This window comes from Hyperolius riggenbachi, chromosome 1 (assembly GCF_040937935.1).
Source record: "Hyperolius riggenbachi isolate aHypRig1 chromosome 1, aHypRig1.pri, whole genome shotgun sequence".
Classification (NCBI taxonomy): domain Eukaryota; kingdom Metazoa; phylum Chordata; class Amphibia; order Anura; family Hyperoliidae; genus Hyperolius; species Hyperolius riggenbachi.
The window spans coordinates 469,660,964-469,678,411 of NC_090646.1; the positions used below are offsets into that span (position 1 = coordinate 469,660,964).

A 17,448-nucleotide genomic window follows, 5' to 3' on the forward strand; every position below is an offset into this window, starting at 1 on the left:
CTTTCTCAAAACTCAAACCGAAAAAATAGGACAACAACTCTGAAACTTGAATGAAATTTTCATAACATATATAGCTTGCAATACAAATACTTTTATGTGACATCTGCAATGATTTTACACTCCTACTAGACTAGCTGTTATATGATACTACTGCTGCTGCAAAGAAAATGTCATTTTGGTAACCACACTTTTGAATACCCAGAAACATTTTTATTTTTCCTGGCTTTCAGGCACTTATTCATGGTTTACACATTTTCTTTTACACAAGTGGCCAATTAGCATAAATACCAAAACCCTTATCTTACTTATAGAAGCCATTATGGTAAGTTTTGCTTCTATGATCCAATTACACTATCAAAAGCTTCAATTTAAACCATTTCTTCCCAAATTTAGCTTGCAGCTTTGTAGACAAAAATATTTGCCTCTTTAAATAAACATCATTAAGGAAGTCTGCATCCTGTCTGCTACCACTAAGGCATTTTACATAGGAATGAGAAGAACATTCCTTTTGCCTGCTATTCATTTTAGCAACCTTTAAGTAACTATTTCCCTAACTAACTAACAAATATTCTTTATTTCTTTAACAACTTCGGACAACGCAATCTGACTCTTAAAACTTTTAACCAATTCAACAGGAAATAAAACATAGTCACCTTATGCAAACAGACTTCTGGTATCACCCACAGATCTTCTGGAGGTCCATTCGCTTCTGGTCTGGTCTCCTCCCTTGCTTCAGGCTCAATCGCAAAAAATAGTTTCAAAAATACCCAGCTTCCTTTCTCATTCCCCCGTTTTGAAACGAGCTTGTGATCTATGGCTGAGTTAATTCTTCATGAAACATTTACGACTGGTTGGCTCGCCAATTGTTAAATGTTAAAATGAGGGATTTGTAACTTGAACACAAAGTCTTTCAGAGACCAGAGTAACTCATTTAAAAGGATGTGGTTGTTTATTTAACATTATTGATTTTCCATGAATATTCAAAAATATAAATCAATAAAGGTACAAATCTTAGTTACGTTACAAATGATTACAAAAAAATGAACAAATTGATTGTATGTCTGTATGTATGAAAGTATGTGTGTGTCTGTGAAGAGAAAATGGCAGAATGACCCACTCCCGCCTAAAACTCCTTACATAAAGAAATGGGCTGGCCCCACAGTGTGTCCCAATGCTATCTATGATTGGTTTGTTCAAACAATGCTGTAGTCTCTATTTGCTGACTTCCATACCTAGCTATTTCACTTAACTGTTCCTTTATCCCAAAGCACATGGTCAAACTGGTTGAAACCAGTATTCTAACAGCTTCATTGTACTACTATGCCTTGAAGAATGCGTTCCCTGCCCCCAATGATGAGAAACACATGCTCCAATTACCTTTATGGGGGAAGGCTGTCCTATTACCAACCCAGCCTTGTACGCCTATGCTAGATAATAGAAGATTTCTTTTCAATCAGTCTTATCAATATCACATATATAATTTATCTATAGCTTTGATATCTCAATCGCGTCACATCCAATATAGATAATTATTCCCTCTAACATGGCAGGGCCCTTGCCATGCAGAAAGCTCCAATCATCGTATATTTAGATTGTTCAGAGGTTAAAACATCAAAACTACTTATTACAGCCGCCAACCTGATTGCATTTTGTCGGAAAATCTGCTGCGATTTGACTACTTGATGAATTATCATGAGGCATGTAACTACTTGAATATTTTATCTAAAATGTATCTGGTCGGACCTAATCTCTGTGAATAACACCGCTACTTATGTTGTGTTTTTTTTTTTTTTTAAGTCTGCCCATGACTCATCGTGACCACGCCGATGTTCCAGTGCGTGGTGACACCCATTTACTTTCGCTGCGGCGCGCTGCGCGCGCCGCATGTGGCCATATCCCTATTGGAGACTGTCCTCAGAAGTGCTCACAATCTTTTCCCTACCATAAACTCATGCAAAATTTCTAGAGTACATGTGTATGTGAGCCCAAAATGGGGGGGGGGGGGAGGGGGGTGGCGAGGAGGAGGGGATCGGGGGGGGGGGGGGGCCCAGGCTGAAACTTCCTTGGTGGGCCCTTAGTGTCCCAGTCCGACCCTGGCTAACGTATTCCGTGGCACTGTACAACGTAAAAGACAAATGTGGGTACATAATAATACAGACAATGGTATACATCAAATATAGTGTTAAGTACCTTGGTAGCCGAAGACCGATGAGCTGAGGAACAGGTATCTCCAATGAGCTAGGTACAGGAGCACTTGCAGAGCTGGTGGCATGACGACCTAGTTTGGTAACACGGTGCTTCCACGGGTTGAGTTTTTTACTACAATGACTTAACGAACGAACGTGAGTAATCAGGGATTCAGGAACAAGGTTGGTCTTCAGACAGGCTGAGATCAGAAATAGATTGGGTACTTGGAAAGGCAAGGGTTTTGCAGCAAAGCAGGTTCTTAGACAGGAAAAGGTCAGCAACAAATCAAGAACTCGGACTCAGCAGAAGTTGGCAGCGGATCGGGTGGTCAGGCAGGCCAGGGTCAACATCCAGAATATCAAACGGGCAGAAGTCAAGTCACAGAAGCACATACTCACTATCAGGTGCAATACTACAGCATTAGGAAGTTGCACTCTCAAGGCTTATATAGGCCGTTTGGCGTGAACTGTGTATTGCTTAACGTGCTAAGTGTAAAACAGTGTAAAACAGGCAGATGCGTAACACATTATTATGCTCGTAATCAGAAATTATGCGCAAAACAGATACTATGCCTGGGGTGCCGGCTAACTGCACTAGGACATCTTCTGGCGTCAGTGTGTACTAGCTGCCGCATCCGGACAGGTCACTAACTGTGACATATAGACACTGGTACAAAATACAGAATTGGTAGACATAGTAATTACAGTGACAAATGTAACACAATATCATTGCATCACGTTGTGATGCAATGGTGTTCCTCTTGGGCTAGCAAATTGATTGCAGTGCAATGCGGCAGTTCTATCGGGATAACCCACTGCATGCAGTGCGTTTGCAGGGTAACACTTGCATTTACAGTGGCAGCGAAGCATACTTTCATTGAACAGTATGCCTGACTGTATGGTCACATGTTGTCAAAAACATTATTGTCCACTTTCTAATTTTTTCTGTTTTTGCTTAAATTTAGTATACAAAAAAGACAACCTGCGTAAACAAAATATACAGTTTTGTTATGATCTGTTGATTCAATGAAGTTTTTCTTCATCAATGCCCACATCAACCACATAAAGAAAAAGTAATTACCCCTTTAAACATACATTAATCCAAAGACTCAAACTCCAATGATATTGGCCTTGATTCATAAAAGGCTGTGCGATAAAAAAAAATCTGGACTGTAAAATACCACATTTGGTATTTTAGACTTTTGTGTGCTAATTCATAAAAATGTTCACAGGTGCAGTAGTAGTTCGGTAATTTACCAGCTTCAATAGACAAAAACTGGTTTGGTAACAACAGAGCAGTGTGGAGTGTCTCTGTGTTGTTACAAGCTGTTCTGTGCAGTGAAGGCATTACAATAGTAAGAGGCATCACAACATCCCTTTAGAATGTACATGTTTGTTATACTGCCTCTGCTCACTGTGAATCTATTAGTCTTTCTTAACATTTTATCTAACTGTCACAGCTTAGAAGAACTTCCAGAACACATTACACATGGCATGCTTAGGTGATTTCCCCACCTGCTCCTCTGCATCTTCAAACAGCAACCTAAGGGGTTAAAGTGTAGCAGAGATTTAAAAAATTATACATACCTTGGGCTTCCTCCAGCCCTCCAGCCCCATCCGCTCCAGTCGCTCCCACGCCGCCGTCCTCCGCTGCCCGCAGCTATGTTAACCGAGTCCTGTCACTGCTGTCAGTCGGAGCCAGTCTAGCTTAAGAGAAGTGCACTGTTTGAGATCTGTAGAGGGCCGCTTCTCCTGCGTACGCTGGCTCTGATGACATCAGTGACGGGACTCGGTTCTTGTAGCTGCGGGCAGCGGAGGACAGTGGCGTGAAAGCAATCCGTGCATATGGGGCTGGAGGAAGCCCCAGGTATGTATAATTTTTTTTATTTAAACTGACGAATGACCGCAGGCGAAGCCTCTTTTGTTCAGATTTCTCTACTTGCTGCCTGGGGGGGTAGAAAAGCTTGTCCCTCCCGAGTAGCCTTAAGGGGCCCATACACTGGTCGATTTCAGCCATCGATTGATCGATCGATTCTATAGAATTGATTGATCAGAAATCGATTGTTTCAAATCTATTGATCAATCGATTTGTGACCGATTTAGATCGATTTCGATAGATTTGACCTATCTGACAGGATGGAAGATCTAGGTCAATCTGCTGCTGCCAGCAGATCGATGGTCCATAGAGATGCATTCGATCTAATGTTCCAATAATGCATTTAGATAGATTTCCAATAGATTTCATTCTGAAATCTATTGGAAATCTGTTCCTAGTGTGTGGCACACATCAGATAGATTCCTGTCAGATTCAACCTGAAAGGCATCTGACAGAAATCTGATAGTTGAATCTGCTGCAAATCTATAAGTGTATGGCCACCTAGCAACCTATCAAAATCCGATCAGCAGGACTAGCAGGAGACAGGAGCTGTTTCTATTGGCTCTGCTCCTGTCAATCATAGCTCTCTCTTCTTCTGCGAGTCATGGCTGGCTCCCCACAGTCTCGCACTGATTATACAACACCAGAGGTACTGGTAAAATTTGGGGGCTTTACCGCATGTTGTAGTCTTAATGAATTGACATTTACTGACATGCGTTGAGGTATTTACCGCAAGTCAATAATTTACCTCACTGCTCGGTAACTTCAGTTTTTCATGCGGTAACAGCCTTTATGAATTGACATTTTCTTAAAGGGACTCCGAGCACCTCTCATGGGCATGCCTTTAAGACAGATGACTTCCAACAAAGTCGTGCTATGAGCCCTCTGGAGGAGCCTCTTGCAATGGCCATGCGTGTCACTTCCTCTTCCTGCTTCATTCAGTGATGCACTTCTCTAACAGAGAAGACAGGGGTGACCCGGAAGTTATAACATAGCCAAGATGGCAGCTGCGATTTTTGAATTGAAATGGAACGAAAACTATTTGGTGTAGAGTAGCGATCTAGGCATCAAGTGAAAGAGGAGAGTACAAGCTACAAAAAGGTATGCATCTTTAAGTACTTTGCAGTACTGGTCAGAGTCTTAAAGGCATGCCCATGAGAGGTGCTCGGAGTCCCATTAAGTGCTCGGTAAAGTCAGCTGTTTTCTGCATTACCACATGCGATAATGCTTTATGAATCGAGGTCAGTGAGTTCGATTACACACAATTCACCCAGTTTAAATATTGCCAGTCATGTTAAATCTAATTATCACTGAAATACAATATTTCCATCAATACAAAGTTGCCTAAAATACCTCAAAATGTTTTGATCTTAAAAGGTTACAAAAGAATCTCTAAAGCACTGGGACTCCAGAAAACCACTATAAAAACCATCCAAATGGAAAAAAATGTAAAAGTAATAAAGCTGTAATAAAGTGTCTGTTCTTGCGAAATGACTTCTAGAACAGAGAGTAAACTCATTTGGGACATCAAAGAAGAACCTAGTCCTACAGCTATGGAACTGCAGGCTCCTCTGCTCAATCTCATTGTTCATAATTCTACCATTAGGGAGCTCCTCAAAGAGACAGTTTGTGACATGACTATGTACTCTGTGGAAAAGTATTGCCATAGAAAATAATAATACTTAAAGGGGTTCTTTCGCGAAAAAAGTAGGCAGTTAAAAAATGTGACAGATGACAGGTTTTGGGCCAGTCCATCTTTTTAAGGGGGATTCTCAGGGCTTTCTTTGTTTTCAACAGCATTTCCTGAACAACAGTTTAACTGCCAAAATAGCATGATACCAGCCGGCCTCCCTAATCACTTGCACACTATTATGTCAGTTAAATTTTACAACTGTTGTTCAGGAAATGCTGTTGAAAACAAAGAAAGCCCTGGGAATCCCCCTTAAAAAGATGGACTGGCCCAAAACCTGTCATCTGTCACATTTTTTAACTGCCTACTTTTTTCGCGAAAGAACTCCTTTAAATTATTTTCTGCTTCAGGACCTAGGCAGCCTGCCCTATTACAGGGAAGCATGAATTCATTTCTCTTCTACAAAGTTTTGAAGAAGAATGCCGGTCATCAGTCTCTGATCTGAATTTCAAAATCAGTTCTACACAGGGCCAGTTCTAGACTTTTTGCTGCCTGAGGCAAACTTGTGAGGATGCGGTTTGGAATGATCGCACAGCACCCGACAATTTACTCTGCTACATTGAAAGTCCTCACATAACATTCTGCAGCTCAACACAATAACACGCAGGCTGTGATTCTGTGACAAACAAACAACTCACCCTCAGCCACTCCCTTCCTCCTCAGGACAGCAGTGCCACCTCCTCCCTTCTGCAGTGCGAGTCAAATGAAACACTGCTGCTCTCCTGCCTCCCTTCTCCTCACTCACTTTCAGACTCCTCACACAGCACAACAAGCTGCTTATCCCCAATGATGACCTCTTCACCTCACTCTCCTCTCGCTTCTCCTCCTACTCTGATTGCATGCTGTTAGTGTAAACACAGTACAAACATGCTGCCCCTGTAATCTCTGCACCTGATGCAAATGTTTCACCTTGCTTCATGAGAAAAACGGCCCTGTTTCTACAGCATTACATTGATCTGCAGCACAACAGCATGTCCACATCTGAGGCCTGATAAACATGCAAAATGAAAGTTTAGGAGTGGCCTAGAATCCACTTCAGATGTATATGGCCAGTTGTACCCGAGATGACATGTGACATGACAGGACAGACATGTGTATATACAGTGGCAAGAACACAGACACCTATGCTATGCGCCTTTTCTGTTTTCCCTGCCTGAAAGAGTTAATATTCAGCTATGCAACTGACAGTTTTTCCTCCAATCAGGACTCAGTCGGCTCACCGATAACAAATTACAGCTATAAAACACTTTCCTAAGCAGATAACTAGACTTCTGACTGTAAAGGGACACATTAAAAGGCCAATAGCTCTGGGACTCTTGAGACACTGCAATTGAGCAGAGACTATAAAACAATAAGTTTGCTTAGTAAATGTTTATACATACAATAAAACCATGAGATATCTAAGTAATTTTGAGGAGTAGGAGGACAGATCCAATTGTCATCAGTTTATTTTCACCTCAGGTTCAAGACTGTTCATTGTAATGAGCGGGCCAGAATTTCTCCACAGTGATGTCAAAGTCTGATTTTCTGGAAACATTTGGTAGTTGTTGTTGCTGGTAACTGAGTATCAAGTTTAGGTGAGAATTCCTATTTATACTTGGGGGTTACGGATGTTGGCAATCTTCTTCATGCTAATTATCAAAACAATATTCAAAAATGGTAAAGTGTTTTCTAGGTTGTCTCTTGTATTCACAAAATTTGTTTGGAAATCAAAAGCAATTAAGTGATTTATGAATATATATCAAATAAATGAAAATAGGGGAAAAAAATCAGGGTTGGGGTGAGGTCAAATACTTTTTCATACCCCTGTAAAGAGATCTTGCTAGTCCTAAGAGGCAGGCAGCTATGCAGACACTTTAATTAAAATGTTCCTTTTCCAATAAAAGTAAGTATTACCGAACAATAAGTGAATGTGCAGTATAGGCTGGAGAGGAAAAAAAAGATTTTACTTTAAAGAGAATCTGTATTGTTAAAATCGCACAAAAGTAAACATACCAGTGCGTTAGGGGACATCTCCTATTACCCTCTGACACAATTTCACCGCTCCCCGCCGCATTAAAAGTAGTCAAAAACTGTTTTAAAAAGTTTGTTTATAAACAAACAAAATGGCCACCAAAACAGGAAGTAGGTTGATGTACAGCATGTCCACACATAGAAAATACATCCATACACAAGCAGGCTGTATACAGCCTTACTTCTCTCAAGAGATCACTTGTGTGTGTTTACCTTGTGTCCCCAGCTTCTCTCATGCACTGAACATTACAGGCTTCCTGCAGACAGCTCTGCCTATGTCGTTAATTCCTCAGTATGTGACAGACCAGCTCCTTTCACAGCCTCCAGAGGAGGATTTTTATCCAGCTCTCTTCTATCACTGATAAGATAGCAGAGAAGCTGCTGGCTTATGTAAATAAAACACACACTGGAGTGTGCATAGAGGAACAGTTCAACACTGAAGAACTTGGCAGCCTTCCAGAGACAGGCCGACAAGTCTGACAGGGGAAAGATACATTGATTTATTACAGAGATGGTTATAGTAGAAAGAGCTGCAGTAAGCCAGATCACATTAGAATAGGTTTAGGAACTTGTAGGAAGGTAGAAAAAACGTTGTAATTTTTGTTACAGAGTCACTTTAAGGTATCCTAAACAACAAATCAATTGATAAATATTTGTAAGAACGCTAACTAGATGACATATACTGTTCTTGCAAGCAAACTCTTTCACAATTAATACACATTATCATAAGAAATGGTCATGTCTGTATTGCAGGGCAGAATTAAAACGTTAAATTAGTTATAGAATGACATATCCACAAGGATGTTGAACAGATTGCTTCATGCTCATGCATATGAAAATCTGAGATTGGTTTGGGATTGATTTCAAGTAATTAATGCTCTGTATTCCTGGGTATGCAAGTAACCTATGTTTTCAGCTATATTCCAGTTGTAAGGGTCATTTATTTATTTATTCTTCTTGTTATGTATGAGGTTTAATACTAAAAAATAGATTTTTATATTAGTACAAATTTTTTTTATTTATCAGTAAAATGTTAATGATTACAAACGACTAGCACTACTATCTGACTGCAGGTGTGACTGTGAAGCTTTATAGGTAAAATATGTCTCTTGTGTAAGAAACCTGGAAGGGTGTGCGCGGTCCACGCTGCACCCCTCCCTTCCATTTTAATGGCTAGCTGATCCCAGGTTTACACTCATGTTTGCATGTCAGTTTTTTAAATAGCGATTAGGGTCCCTTTACAATAGGATGACCTCATTGTGGTGGAAGGGTCTAGTACGGAATCCTTTGCATGCAAATTATTTTGGAAGCGAACATCCTCCATTAGTGTAGTTGTGTAGCACCTGCCTCAGCTGTAACATGCACAGTTGTGTCTTTAAGAGGCCTTGCTGCTCTATGCAGATGCTGTCAGACAGGTGCAGCTTGGTTTAGATGTGCTGCCATTCCTCTCTCTGTACAAAACTGTAATGCCTGGTACACACAATGCAATTTCCCATCAGATTGACAGTTGAATCGATAATTTCTGACAGGTCTGATTTGATTTCTGATCGATTTTCTGATCAATTTTGTATAGAAGCAATTGTAAAATCGATTAGAAAAAAGATCAGAAATCAGATCTGACCTGTTGGAAATTACTGATTCAACTGTCAATCTGATGTTTTACATTTTTATTGTGTAAAAATACATTTTTTGTATGCATAGTGTAGTATTGCTATGTAGAAAGGTTATAAAAGCACTGTAGAGTAGAGATGGCGCGAACGGTTCCCAAACCGTTCGCCGGCGAACATCTCACCATCTCTGAGCCCTGTACTACTTATGGGTCGCTATGACGCGGAGTAGTACGCCTGCGCTGGCCCAGCAGTGCTCGTCCTAGATCTCGCTCCTGTTGCCGGGCACTTTCTGCGTATGTGCGTGATGTCATGAGTGACGTCACGCTCATGCGCAGAGAGTGTCCGGCAACAGGAGCGCGATCTAGGACGCGCACCGCCGGGCCAGCGCAGGTGTACTACTCCGGGTCATAGCGACCCGGAAGTAGTACATGGGCCCAGAGAGATTCGCCCGCCGAACGGTTCGGGCCATCTCTACTGTAGAGTACAATAGGGCCAGGGCTGTTTCTGTCCATTTTGGCGCCTGAGGCAAGGCAGCGTGTAGCCTATATTATTTGGCTTTGCAGACAGCAATGACTTGATAGGTTGGATACAAAAATATTGTTTCTCAAAACAAGTCTATAAAGGATATACGCATTATTACCAGGCTACACCTCAGTAGCTCAAACTCACTCAACCCACATAACAAATCCGTCCTATATTCCTTAAATGTTGAGAGGGGTGTAGCCACTTTATAAAATAAAACTATACTGTTTTTGTGAAGTCTTTACAGGTTGTAATATTCTCCCAGAAATCCAGAAGAATTGAAACAATCAATACAGACCAAATCAAAACATTTACAGCTTAATTAGCTAAGTAATGATGGCTGCCATTTACTGCTGTGCCAGGGGTTCTCAAACTGGGTGCTGCGGCACCCTGGTGCACCTCGAGCTCCTCCCAGGGGTGCCTTGGCATTCATCCCCATCCTTTGTGCATTGCCATCAGGCAATGCAACCGCACATTGATATACAATGGGTGGGTCAGTGACTACTTGGAAGGGGGTTGCTGCTCAATGAGGGGTCACTGACTACTTGGAGGGGGGATGATGCACAATAAGGATCACTAGCTACTTGAAAGGAGGGAAATGCTGCCTAATGAGCACCACTAGCTATTTGGGGATGGGGGGGGGGGCTATGCTACCTAATTAAGGGGGGGATGACTACCTGGAGGAGGGATGATGCCTAATAAGCATCACTAGCTACTTGGGGGGGACTGCCTAATAAAGCTTATAACAGCATTTTGGTAGTTGTTTTTGCCCAGGGGTGCCTTGAAAAAATGTCAAAGTCACCAAGGCGCCCTCACCCCAAAAAGTTTGGGAACCACTCTGCTATGCTATTCAGGAAACCAGTGTTATGTTAATCAGTAGTGTTCTTTTTGTTGTTAAAATTGCCATCTATCCACGTGTTAAAGGGAACCAGAGAGGAAGGATAGGGAAAAATAGGAAAAGGTTTTATACATTCCTGGGGCTTCCTCCAGCCCCATAAGCAGGGGTTGCTCCCACGCCGCAACCCTCCGCTTCCTTTATCGCCAGGACCGGGCCTCGTCACTTCCGGCGGACGCGACCAATTGTCCGCATGCACAGGGGCTCCCTCCATACCCTTACGCATGCGGCTGCGCAGTATGCAGCCGCACGCGTAGGTATATGGAGGGAGCCCCTGTGATGTGGACAATTGGCCGCGTCCGCCGGCCGACTGGCCGACTCGCCGGAAATGACGGGACCCGGTACCAGTGGATCCAGGCAGCGGAGGACAGCGGCATGGGAGCGATCCAGGCTTATGGGGCTGGAGGAAGCCCCAGGTATGTATAAAACATTTCCCCCAACATCTCTGGTTCCCTTTAATGGACCTAGCAGTTGTGCATAACAATTGTATAAAGCACATTCTGCTAAGAATAGCTCCTTTGTGCCCCCTCAAGCAGCTGTTCTCCCTAGTCACCTGCCTAGCATGTCTATGCTTAGAAACAGCCCTGAATTGGGTTGAAAGGATACCTTGCAAAATTAAAATTAAAAATGGGGGGAGCAGACATGTTTAGTGGACCCTCCTCATGCCCACCGCTCCCCCCTGTTCTTTTCCGCCCCCCTCCAGTACAGCCTAGCGACCCCCCGAACTTCCTTCCTGGTCAGGATGGTCGCGGCTGATTGCCCAGGCACTGCCCTGCTACATGCTTTGTTCCTTTGTTCGTGTGGTCGCGGCCGGGAGCGCTCTGCGCAGGCGCACTACGTAGTGACTTCACAACTAAGTAGTGCTCCTGGCCTGCCCCCCCCCCCCCTTTTTCATTTCAATTTGCATTAAGGTATCCATTAAATGTTTGTCCTCCAGTCTGTAGACTAGGTTTTGATAAAGACAGAAACTTGTTGAATGCAGCACAGTGAAACTTTTCTGTTCCCATAACATTTGTAAAGCGCTTCTCTCCCATATGATAATTATACATTTATTTGTTAAGATCTATTTTTGTGCTAAACACAATGCAAGATTAAAATAAATATGCTAACAAAAATCACTACACATTCCCTTTAAGTTTTGTTCCATTGCATAGGCATTATTTCCTTAGCATGGACAGAAATAGATGATCTTTTCTAGCATGGTGGATTTTTGGATGAACACATATGTAATGGCTTGGGGATGGTTAATCTCCTTTGTCTGTCTCCACACAGAGATTCGAGAAGCCTTCAAGGTGTTTGATCGGGATGGAAATGGATTCATCTCCAAGCAGGAGCTGGGCACAGCAATGAGGTCTCTGGGGTACATGCCCAATGAGGTGGAACTGGAGGTCATTATACAGAGGCTGGATATGGATGGTAAGGCCTGGAGCATTGTGCTGCATCTGGCCACAGTACCGTACTACAAAGCATACACCTGTTCTCTTTATATAACCTGATTACTGTTCATAGCATCGTGTGTACACTTTTCATGCATGCTTCAATGAATTCAGTGTGAATTTTCAGTGTGACCAATGATGACATTAAACCTTTTCTGCTGTAAATAATCTGTAGAGCGCCACAGTTGACTAGGAACAGATAAATATTTATTGAGAATTATGATGTGCAGCTTAATGAACCAGTACGGAAAACAATGATTCGGTGCTTAGTGAACTTGTAGTGACAATGCATATCTTAAAGAGGCACTGTAGGGACATATAGTACATAGCAGTAAAGCAGTAAAGATGTTGTCACCTGAAAATCAGGGAAACATCAGGTTGAGAAAAGATTTTACAATGGACAGACACTGACTAAACTATTTATAAATTAATATCGTAAAAAAATAAGCAATTTTATTCATTATGTTATATTTCGTAAAGTACAGTTGCTGACACGTGTCAGACATCTTTCAGAAGTCTTGCTCATCATATACAGACAGAGTGACATATATATGTACAAATAACTATCTATCTATCTATCTATCTATCTATCTATCTATCTATCTATCTATTTATATGGGACTCCTCCCTCTTGATGTTGGATTACCCGCCCAAAAGGAGCAGTATGCAATTAGACCCCAGTGTGGTACACAAAAACTGTACCAGAGTCAATGATGAGTAGGAAAGACATTACTATTAGAGAAAGAAACATCCTCCCTGCTTCTCTCATGCACATGATAGTAACGACACATGTGGAGAACCTGCAAGCATATAAACCTGTACTGGAAAGCCAATTGGATTGCCCAGAGTGAGCTACATACAGTATAAACTGGGAAAAGAATAGACTCCAGAGACAGCGCCCTCCTAGAAGTATATCTACAACCCTTGTCCAGTAACTCCCGCAACTTACCATCTGCGCACAGCACCAGCAGATCTGAATAATTAACATTTTACTGTATTTGGAGCTATACTCAGCAATAAACGCCAGTAAAGGCACAGCACTTTAATGTCTCCATGTAGATCTCAGCATTAAATTTCTATGCTTGCAAAGAGCTATGTGCATAGCCCACTTAAGGCAGGTTAGCCCCTCTCCTCAAGCCTGGTCTCCAACAGGGTAAACTCGTGTCTCAGAGATTTCTCTGTGGAGCAGCTCCTCTTGGCACAAATTAACTCTACCATAGGAACTGCTTTGATAGTATGTCATGGGTGGCAACTACTAGCCTTCAAAACAGAGTTCCCAGAGCATGGTTTTCTCCCACCAACCCATATAAAGGCTGGCAAGTGAGGATTAAAAAAATTGCCCCCATCAAAGCCCCGCATCTTTGGAGATAGAAACCCCGATCACATAAAATATAATTGTGTGTCAAAATCAATGCTACACACATCTGAACGAAAGCTTGGACAGCAGGTTTCTTCGAAGGTGAAATTCAATAGCTGTCGCTTAACCAAGTGACATTATCAAAACTTGACAAAACATGATTTGTGTCCCGGGTAAATACAGGGCACGGCGTACCAGAGGTTGCAGATGTGCTGCCTAATTACTGGACTTTGCCCACTTCATGGTGTGCTGTTTGTACATAATACTGTAAGTGACAGCTACAGAGGCAAAAAAAATATTTACTGACAGATGCACATCCTATATGGATGTGTACAAATGTATTTTAAATATTTACAGTTTTCAGTCATAGTTGGTTCTTTAAAGGAAACCTGAACTGAGTAAATGTATTTAAAATAGACACATGATGCAGCTGCAATTGAATATTACATACTTACCTCGTCGTCAGTTCATCTCAATTTTCTTCTTACAGAGATTCCTTCCAGTTCTGACAATATTTTGTCAGAACAGAAATATACCAGTTGCTGTCAGTTATATAGCAGCTGCTGTCAGTTACAACTGAATGTGCAAGGTAATGTCCATGTTTCCCTATGGCTAAAGTGGGCGATATTACAGTTTAACAGTATGCTGACCAGGAAGCTGTTATGGGCTAATGGCCATTTTCAAAATGGAGGACAGAGAATTCCATTGATCACAGTGAACAAACAGGGTGCAAGAGAGGAGAAAGAGAATGATGAGTAGATTACACAGGAGGTAAGTATGACCTGCGTATGTTTATTTTGACTTTTAATTTTCCGTTCAGGTTCTCTTTAACCCCAATAAGACATCTATTACTTCACTGCAGTAACCTTCAAAGCAGAAGCTATATACAGGATCTTCTAAAAAAATTAGCATATTGTGATAAAGTTCATTATTTTCTGTAATGTACTGATAAACATTAGACTTTCATATATTTTAGATTCAAATACACACAACTGAAGTAGTTCAAGCCTTTTATTGTTTTAATATTGATGATTTTTGCATACAGCTCATGAAAACCCAAAATTCATATCTCAAAAAATTAGCATATTTCATCCGACCAATAAAAGAAAGGTGTTTTTAAAACAAAACAAAAAAGTCAACCTTCAAATAATTATGTTCAGTTACGCACTCAATACTTGGTCGGGAATCCTTTTGCAGAAATGACTGCTTCAATGCGGCGTGGCATGGAGGCAATCAGCCTGTGGCACTGCTCAGGTGTTATTGAGGCCCAGGATGCTTCGATAGCGGCCATAAGCTCATCCAGAGTGTTGAAGCAGTCATTTCTGCAAAAGGATTCCCGACCAAGTATTGAGTGCATAACTGAACATAATTATTTGAAGGTTGACTTTTTTTGTTTTAACCACTTCCCGACCGCCGTATTGACAATTGGCGGCCGGGAAGTGCACCCCGCAAGGACCGCCGTATTGACAATTGGCGGCGGTCCTTGTAGGGGCATGGGCGGAGCGATCGCGTCATCCGTGACGCGATCCTCCGCCTCCGCCTGGCGCCGCTCACCCGCCGCAACATCCCGCCGGCCATACGGAAGCGCCGGCGGGATGTTAACCCGACGATCGCCGCATACAAAGTGTATAATACACTTTGTAATGTTTACAAAGTGTATTATACAGGCTGCCTCCTGCCCTGGTGGTCCCAGTGTCCGAGGGACCACCAGGGCAGGCTGCAGCCACCCTAGTCTGCACCAAGCACACTGATTTTTTACCCCCCCTGCCCCAGATCGCCCACAGCACCCATCAGACCCCCCCCCCTGCCCACCCCCCAGACCCCTGTTTGCACCCAATCACCCCCCTAATCACCCATCAATCACTTCCTGTCACTATCTGTCAACGCTAATTTTTTTTTATCCCCCCCCCCCTGCCCACTGCTCCCTCCTGATCACCCCCCCACCCCTCAGATTCTCCCCAGACCCCCCCCAGACCCCCCCCCCCCCATGTACTGTATGCATCTATCCCCCCTGATCACCTGTCAATCACCTGTCAATCGCCTGTCAATCACCCATCAATCACCCCCTGTCACTGCCACCCATCAATCAGCCCCTAACCTGCCCCTTGCGGGCAATCTGATCACCCCCCCCACACCAATAGATCGCCCGCAGATCCGACATCAGATCACCTCCCAAATCCATTGTTTACATCTATTCTCTCCTCTAAACACCCACTAATTACCCATCAATCACCCATCAATAACCCCCTATCACCACCTGTCACTTTTACCTATCAGATCAGACCCTAATCTGCCCCTTGCGGGCACCCAATCACCCGCCCACACGCTCAGATTGCCCTCTGACCCCCCCTTATCAATTCACCAGTGCATTAATTACATCTGTTCTTCCCTGTAATAACCCACTGATCACCTGTCAATCACCTGCCAATCACCTATCACCCATCAATCACCCCCTGTCACCCCCTGTCACTGCCACCCATCAATCAGCCCCTAACCTGCCCCTTGCGGGCAATCTGATCACCCACCCACACCATTAGATCGCCCGCAAACCCGCCGTCAGATTACCTCCCAAATGTATCGTTTACATCTGTTATCTTCTCTAAACACCCACTAATTACCCATCAATCACCCATCAATCACCCCCTATCACCACCTGTCACTGTTACCTATCAGATCAGACCCTAATCTGCCCCTTGCGGGCACCCAATCACCCGCCCACACGCTCAGATTGCCCTCAGACCCCCCCCCCCTTATCAATTCGCCAGTGCATTAATTACATCTGTCCTTCCCTGTAATAACCCACTGATCACCTGTCAATCACCTGCCAATCACCTATCACCCATCAATCACCCCCTGTCACTGCCACCCAACAATCAGCCCCTAACCTGCCCCTTGCGGGCAATCTGATCACCCACCCACACAAATAGATCGCCCGCAGATCCGACATCAGATCACCACCCAAGCGCAGCGTTTACATCTATTCTCTCCTCTAAACACCCACTAATTACCCATCAATCACCCCCTATCACCACCTGTCACTGTTACCCATCAGATCAGACCCTAATCTGCCCCTTGCGGGCACCCAATCACCCGCCTACACGCTCAGATTGCCCTCAGACCCCCCCTTATCAATTCGCCAGTGCAATATTTACATCTGTCCTTCCCTGTAATAACCCACTGATCACCTGTCAATCACCTGCCAATCACCTATCACCCATCAATCACCCCCTGTCACTGCCACCCATCAATCACCCCCTGTCACTGCCACCCATCAATCACCCGCTGTCACTGCCACCCATCAATCAGCCCCTAACCTGCCCCTTGCGGGCAAACTGATCACCCACCCACACCAATAGATCGTCCCTAGATCCGACATCAGATCACCACCCAAGCGCAGTGTTTCCATCTATTCTCTACCCTAAACACCCACTAATTACCCATCAATCACCCCCTGTCAATGCTACCTATCAGATTAGACCCCTATCTGCCCCTAGGGCACTCAATCACCCGCCCACACCCTCAGAATGCCCTCAGACCCCAGCCCTGATCACCTCGCCAGTGCATTGCTTGCATCTATTCCCCCCTCTAATCACACCTTGAGACACCCATCAATCACCTCCTGTCACCCCCTAGCACACCTACCCATCAGATCAGGCCCCAATTTGCCCCGTGTGGGCTCCTGATCACTCGGCCAAACCCTCAGATCCCCCTCAGACCCCCTTCCGATCACCTCCCCAGTGCATTGATTGCATCTATTTTCCCCTCTAACCACCCCCTGAGACACCCATCAATCACCTCCTGTCACCCCCCCTAGCACTCCTATCCATCAGATCAGGCCCAATACAACCTGTCATCTAAAAGGC

General features: G+C 43.6%; 1 protein-coding gene across 1 annotated transcript in view; it reads left to right on the forward strand.

Moving 5' to 3' along the window:
• The window catches only part of CABP7 (calcium binding protein 7), a 163,424-nt gene that overhangs the window by 113,717 nt on the left and 32,259 nt on the right, over positions 1-17,448 (forward strand). The window contains exon 2 of the mRNA XM_068271494.1: positions 12,065-12,208. Within this exon, the coding sequence (XP_068127595.1) occupies positions 12,065-12,208 (144 nt within the window). The remainder of the gene's footprint in view (positions 1-12,064; positions 12,209-17,448) is intronic.